Below are 7687 nucleotides of genomic sequence, written 5' to 3' on the forward strand. Positions count from 1 at the left end.
AAAAAGAAATGGTAATTTCCACTATACCATGGGATCATTTTTGTAATTTACTCATACGTTGTGAAACGGTGCCGTTTTATGCTTATAAAAAGGCCTTGACAATGGTCAACACTTCACCTCCCGACCAGGCCTTCGCCGTTTCGCGTAGCATCACCACCCCACACCCGTCTCTTTTTCTCTCTTTCTCTCTCTTTCTCTTTCTCTTTCTCTCTCTCGATTTTCGTCTTTCCCCTTCTCGCTTGTTCGCTCGCTCTTCGATTTCTCTCTCCCGTTAAATCTTCGCCGGCTCAAAATCCGTTCAGAAATCTCACCGTTTCGCCAATTCACTCCTACCTCATACACAGATCTATACTATTATCCGAATTGTTGGTCGACGAAATCGTTTCAAACACACATAGCCCTAATTCAAATCCATACCCGTCGATTACTTCTCGATCGTTTAAGCTTATGTATTCCGGTGTTTCTCTTGTTCTATAGCCGATCTGGAGGTGTCAAAGTGCCTACTATATCCCATGATCAATCGTTTCAACCACCTAGGGTTTCTGATTAAATAGAAATTAGAAAAGGGGATCACAAAATTGGCTCCGGTAATTCATGGTTCTCGTCGCGCGGTACGAGCAACAAGATTTGATTATAAAGAAAAGCGATATCTTGGATTATGATGATGGAAGAAGGCTATTATGTATGGGCGGTGGGAAGGTGAGCTGTGGTTCCACCGGCGGCACATGTGGCCGGTCCCATCTTCCTCCAAGCCATCTGTAGCTGCTCCTTCCAATTCCTTCGTATTGATTGACACTAACTCTTTCTCCAAAGTATATATAATTTTTTATTCCGTTTATATACCCATATCCATTACTTGTATGTATATTTATATATCAATTTTGATTAGTTTACCTGCTTCAGTGCTCTTGTAAGTTAGCTCTATATCTGAATGCTATTTTTTTCAATGAATTGCTTTGAACGACAATTCGTGATATGTATGTACAGTCTCGTTCTTATGCATCTATACTGTTAAAATCAACCTTTCTCTTCTTGATTCAAATTTACTGGCTAGTCAATTCATAAAATGAAATTTCTTTTTGCGTTTGGGGTTATCAGTGAATTTAATTAGTTCAATGGATCACCACCTATTGTTATGCCACACTTGCTGTTTGCTTATCAAGATAGTTCTTGTTAGAGGTGGGATATTTATTACTCACTTTAAGTTCTTGTTTGAGTGTCAATCCACTTCCTTTTCTGTTTGTGCATGATAGATTTCAGTCATTATCGAAAGTATATCTTGTTAAATGTTTTCCCTCTATATGTTTATCTTCTTCTTGATACAAAAGCAACTTCCATTGGTTTAATCTGGTTCATTTCTTGCAGGATGGTCGAACGATTCATGTTGGTGACTGTGCTCTCTTCAAGCCATCCCACAACTCCCTTCCTTTTGTTGGACTAATCCGTAAGTTAAAAGTAGGAAAAGAAAACAACCTAACTTTAAGTGTGAACTGGCTTTATCGACCTGCAGACATAAAACTCAAAGAGGGTGCTTCATTAGAAGCAGCACCAAACGAAATCTTCTATTCCTTTCACAAGGATGAAATACCTGCTGCATCATTACTCCATCCGTGTAAAGTCGCATTCCTTCCTAAAAATCTTGAACTTCCTTCAGGGATATCCTCATTTGTGTGCAGACGAGTGTATGATATTGAGAGCAAGTGTTTATGGTGGTTAACTGATCAAGACTACATTAACGTAAGTATAATCATCTTCTTCTCTCTTTTCATTTCATAGTTTTGTTTCTGAAAGTTATATCTTGATTGGATATTTAGTCTTGTTTGACACAGGAAAGACAACAAGAAGTAGACAAGTTATTAGATAAGACACGTGTAGAAATGTATGGAGCACTACAAACACAAACTGGAGGGCGTTCTCCAAAACCCTTGAATGGTTCACAGCTAAAACCTAGTTCAGATAATGTACAAAATAGTTCATCCTCCATTTCATCACATGCTAAAAGTAAAAAGAGAGATCACGGGGTCCACAAATCCAAAGTAGACGATGCAGATTCTGGTCAACTTAGACCTGAACACATAATAAAAACCGAAATTTCCAAAATCACTGATAAAGGAGGATTGATGGATTTCCAAGGAGTTGAAAAACTAATCCAACTCATGAGACCCGAAAACACCGACAAAAAACTCGACTTATCTTCCCGAACAATGCTTGTTGATGTCATATCAGTTACTGAAAGATTTGATTATTTAACTCGGTTTGTTCAATTAAGGGGTTTGTCAGTTTTGGATGAATGGCTTCAAGAAATCCACAAGGGTAAAATCGGCGATGGGAATGGGAGTCCAAAAGAAAACGATAAATCTGTTGAAGATTTTCTTTTTTCTCTACTTCGTGCCCTTGATAGGTTACCTGTGAATCTTCATGCTTTACAGACTTGTAATGTTGGGAAATCTGTGAATCATTTAAGAAGCCATAAAAATTCAGAGATTCAGAAGAAAGCAAGAAGTCTAGTCAGCACATGGAAGAGACGTGTGGAAGCTGAAATGACAATGATTGAAACAAAATCTAGTACAAGTCGAGGTGGCTCATGGCCAAGTAAATCAATGATGTCTGATGTTTCTCATTTAGGAAACAGACGTTCTACTTCCACCTCTCAACCTTCCCCTTTAAAATCTCCACAACAACCGAAAGTTAATAATAATAATAATAATTCCGGTGAACCTGCCGCCAAATCTCCCGCCGATAAACTGGCGGCAACTGGCGGTGGCGGTGGTGGAGGTGGTGGTGGATCCTCGGACATGCCTTCATCTGGAACTAAAGAAGGTAGGAGTTCAAGCACCACTCATTCTCCAAACAACAGTCAATCTTGCTCTAGTGATCATGGGAAGACTGGTAGTGTTTACAATAGCAGGAACTCAAGCAATGGTTTCCATGGCTCCACAACTCCAGGAAATGAAAAGGGTAATCTTGGAAAAATCCGGAATTTTGGTAATGAGAAAGGAGCTGGACATGTGTCTGATGTGTCCATTGTAGATAATGGAAACAACCAAAGTGTTGTGGCACCTTCTGAGAAGCAAGATCAAAAGACAAGTGGAAAAACTGTAAACGATTCTTTACAGAGCAATGTGGAAAAAATGGATACAGATGGGAAAGATGGAATGGAGGGCTGTGATGATGCCAAGTCAGCAACTGTGACTGTTGTGTTACCTGATGAACATGGTGGTTCTTCATCTGGGGTCACTCCAAAACCAGGGAAATTATATGAACCTTCTTATAGCTCTATAAACGCGTTAGTAGAAAGCTGTGCTAAGTTTTCTGAAGCTAGTGTCTCAGTGTCACCTTCAATGGGTGATGATGGTGGAATGAATCTTCTTGCCAGCGTGGCAGCTGGTGAAATCTCAAGATCTGACGTGGCATGTTCCCCTCCTTTACCTGAAGATTCTTGTTCTGCAAATGTTGCTAAGCTGAGGCGAATAGTTCAAGACGAAGATAACGGGCCCCACGTGTCTGGAGATAGTAAGGACGCGACATTTGGGAAAGGCGAGGTACGGGTGGGGTCGGAATCGGAATCGTTGATTCCGGTTGCTGTGAAGCCTGAAGTGAAGACTGGAATGGTGGAAGTAGAAGAGAAGAGTGGTGATGATAAAACGATGGAGAAGAATGTGATTCTTCCGGAAAGTTGTAAAGTTGAAACACAAGTTAATGAAGAATCGGCTTCTTGGTCTTCTTCAGATATGCATGATGAAGAGAAGAAGAAACTGGTCAATAATCGGTCAAGAAATTTACAGGAATCTCAAGCTACTACCACTTCTTGTGGTGATGCTGATTTAGCAATAAAGTTTGAAGAGCGTGATGATGACAAGAAGGCCGGAATCCACAATGAAATGGATTCTGGGACGTCTGTTTCCCATGAAAACGTTGGAAAACACGAAGCCGACGATCCTGATTCCACCGTTAACATTTCCGCCACAACGCCCGTGGCGGAAACGGAAACGGAAACGGTGGTAAAGTTGGATTTTGATCTGAACGAAGTTGTTCCTAGCGATGACGGGAACCAAGGAGAGGTTGATGGGAATCAGAATCAGAATCACACATTACCTTCTTCCAATTCACCTGTTGATGGGAATCGGTCTCCGTTTATTACGGTAGCTGCCCCTGCAAAAGGACCATTCTACCCTTCCGAAAATCTTTCAAGAACTAAACCGGAGCTCGGCTGGAAAGGCTCAGCCGCCACCAGTGCATTTCGTCCCGCTAAACCGGTCCGCCCTCTTTTCGACTTCGACCTCAACATCGGAGTCGACGATTCCGGCCAAAACAATGCCCATGAAAACAGCGGAGGCGGACTCGATCTCGATCTAAATGCATGTCAAGAGCCACCGGAAACCGTCCAATTGCCGCCAAGGGTATTTCCGTCAAATTCAAATTCTTCACGTGGGTTTGACCTCAACGGACCTGGCGTGGAGGAGGCTATCAATATCAACCCCAGTGGTGGTGAAACGGTGCAATTTCAGAAAAAGGGTATGCAGTTTCTTCCAGCTGTTCCGAACATGAGAGTGAATAATAACATGGACATAGGGGTAAATATGTCATCTTGGTTTCCACCAAACAACACCTACCCCACCACCATCACAATTCCATCAATCCAGGAACAGAGTTATGTTCCTTCACAAAGAATGTTGTCCCCTGTCTTGTCATCAACTCCTGCAGTTGTCCCTTTCCAATATTCACCTTTCCCATTTGAAACCAATTTCCCTTTACCAAATTCGTTTCCACCCGTTTCAACCGCTTACATGGACTCATCGCCAGCTGGCGGGCCCACCTCCGCCCCCGGCCCCGGCCCCGGCCCCATTTGTTTCCCGACACAAACACAGCTGGTTCCAATGCCGTATCGCCCATCCTACTTCATGAGTCTACCTGGCGGTTCAAGTAATCCCGGAAAGTGGGGCGGCGGTGGTGGTGGTGGCGGCGGCGGTCTGGATCTCAACTCCGGTCCCGGTGGCGGCACTGGCGGCGTATCGAAGCGGAAAGAGCCGGATGGTGGTTGGGATGGAGATAGGATAAGCTATAAACACCCGTCATGGCAGTAGTAAAACAGAGTCTTTCAATGCCTTTGGTGAGTTTTTTATTTTATTTGTTATAAATAAAAAGTTAAATGTTTTTTATTTTTTCTCTTTTTAAATTTTTTATTTATTAATATGAGGTTATGCAGGTGATGATGTGGTGTTGGAGGTTGGAAACAAAGTGCCCCCTGGTGGTTTGATTATGATGAGATGTTATTTTGTTGTGGGGTTGTAATGAATGAATGAATGAATGAATGGATGGATGAATGAATGAATGAATGAATATGCATGCATAGGGTTGAATGAAATAGTTTGAACAGAGGTTGTTGATGTTTTTTTAACTTGTTGCAACTTGCAATCCATAGCCATTTCATTTTCATTTTCATTTTCATCTGCCTACCTAAAAAAACAAAACCCGGGAATTGTGGGTTTAGTTTATTTAATTTTTATTTGAATATATATATATATATATATATATATATATATATATATATATATATATATATATATATATATATATATATATATATATATATATATATATATATATCAGTAATTACGCTATCCTGGGCCAACTAGTTTATATGTCAGCCACCTAGCGAACCATTGAATGTCTATTTTCATTATGGTTGGAATTTGATTTGCAATTGTTTAAGCATGGTTGCTTGATTTGGGTTTGAGTTAGACGTTGATTTTGATGAAGGTGATTGTAAACTTATGGTTTTGATAGAAAATGTAATGCGAAATAAATTCAGTTAAACGCTCAAGTAGGGTTTCTTTTTGTTTGTTTAATGAGAAATAAGTCGCGTAAAAGGTTTCATCTGATTTTAGTGTTAGGTACTTAAATAGGCTCAAAAACAATAGTGGAATGTTTTGAAACTTTGAATTGATTTTAGTGTTCGGTATCTTAAAACCTTTTCTAAAGTTTCTCGCAACTCAATTCTTGATTCTCTCCAGCGATGAAACTCTAATAGCTTGGAAAACGAATATGGTAAGAGTTTCAAAATTTCAGTTTCGAAACCAACTCTTTCATGATAGTTTGTAATTTTCTTTTCTTAGATTGATGTATACTGTATATTATGATATTAAGTTAATGCTAGTTTCGGTATAAAGTGTAACAAAGTAATGTTTTTTTTTGATAAAATAGAATTTTGAAAACTCGAACAAATTTGAAACTAGAAAACAGTTTTGCAACTACCATTTTCATGACTTTCAAAGTTCCTATTTCTTTGATTGATGTATAAATCTCCCTTCTCCCTATACAAAATGCAATGTCTTGGTTTATATATTTAACACCAGGCGAATGTCCGTGTGTTGCGCATAAACACTTATATTGTTGGATTATTTTTAAATATATGTTTTTTAAAATATAACAAGAATGTTGTTAAATTTGATATAATAATTCGTATACTAAATTGATATAATATATTGACTATTTTGAATTATATGATAATATACATCTATTATAACTGCATAATCATAATCGTTTAAATGACTTCTACCCGTAAATTACACATGAATAAAATTAAATATAATATATGACTTAATGTTATTAATAGTTGTTATTGTTAATTAATTTTTTAAATTTATTTGTTTAATGTTTTAATTTCTATCATTATAATTATTTCAAACATCAAACATTGTTTTTTGATTTTAAGGGAAACAATATAATCATTTATATACATTAATTTTTAACTATTATTATTGTAAGTTATTTTAAGCTACTTATTCAAAAAATTTAAAGATTATAAAAATATCTTTAATAAATATTTTAGATAAATTGAGATTACAATTTAATTTTTTGCATTTATCACTATAATTTATCACTTTTAACTATTTACAAAATATTCGTTGATTTTTTAAGTATAACTGAAATTTATATTTAAGTTGACATTGTAATGTTATATTTAAATTAATAATTTAAGTATTTTGTCAAAACTATTCAAAAGTCGTATAGTTTTAAACTGATAATGGTTACATACAACAACATTTTAAATCTAATAAATAAAATATAATATGTTAAAAGTTAAAAACATAACCATATAAGTAGAAGTAAAAATATTAGAGTAAATTACACGAATGGTCCCTATGGTTTAGGGTAATTTGCACGTTTAGTCCCTAACTTATTTTTTTAACTCGGAAGGTCCCTGCTGTTTCTGTTTGTTACTCGTTTGGTCCCTGTCTTACCTAAAAAAACTATTTTGCCCTTGATTTTTTAATCTATTTAAATAAACACACCTCCACTCCCATCTCCCTCACGTTTCCTTATCTAACCCACCATTTTTTTCTATTTAAATAATAGTATTTTTAGGTAAGATAGGGACCAAACGCGTAACAAAAACAAACAGTAGGGACCAAGCGCGTAACAAAAACAAACAATGGGGACCTTCCGAGTTAAAAAAATAAGTTAGGGACCAAACGCGCAAATTATCCCAAACCATAGGGATCATTCGTGTAATTTACTCAAAATATTAATTTAAAATTGAATTTTAGTTTATTTACGATTACACTTTAAGTTTGATATTTATTTAACCTTATTAACCAACTTATAATCATTATTAGGACACTATAATTTATCACTTTTAACTATTTACAAAATAATTTTTGGATTGTTTAAACTAAATTAAAAT

The 7687-nt window shown here is 37.0% G+C and overlaps 1 protein-coding gene across 3 annotated transcripts; it reads left to right on the forward strand.

The window, feature by feature from the left end:
- Positions 1–123: 123 nt before the first annotated feature.
- LOC111900885 (uncharacterized) lies at positions 124–5436 on the forward strand. Of its 3 annotated transcripts, none has more exons than XM_052769457.1 (4): positions 124–812; positions 1366–1737; positions 1815–5110; positions 5207–5436. In XM_052769457.1, exons 1-3 carry the CDS (start codon positions 681–683, stop codon positions 5082–5084), a joined length of 3774 nt encoding a protein of 1257 aa, XP_052625417.1. In that variant the 5' UTR covers positions 124–680; the 3' UTR covers positions 5085–5110; positions 5207–5436. The 3 variants fall into 3 exon arrangements, with proteins under 3 accessions (XP_052625417.1, XP_042753197.2, XP_052625418.1); XM_042897263.2 differs by having other exon boundaries at positions 1830–5110; XM_052769458.1 differs by having other exon boundaries at positions 124–699.
- Positions 5437–7687: the final 2251 nt, after the last annotated feature.

Source organism: Lactuca sativa, chromosome 3 (assembly GCF_002870075.4).
Source record: "Lactuca sativa cultivar Salinas chromosome 3, Lsat_Salinas_v11, whole genome shotgun sequence".
Lineage (NCBI taxonomy): Eukaryota > Viridiplantae > Streptophyta > Magnoliopsida > Asterales > Asteraceae > Lactuca > Lactuca sativa.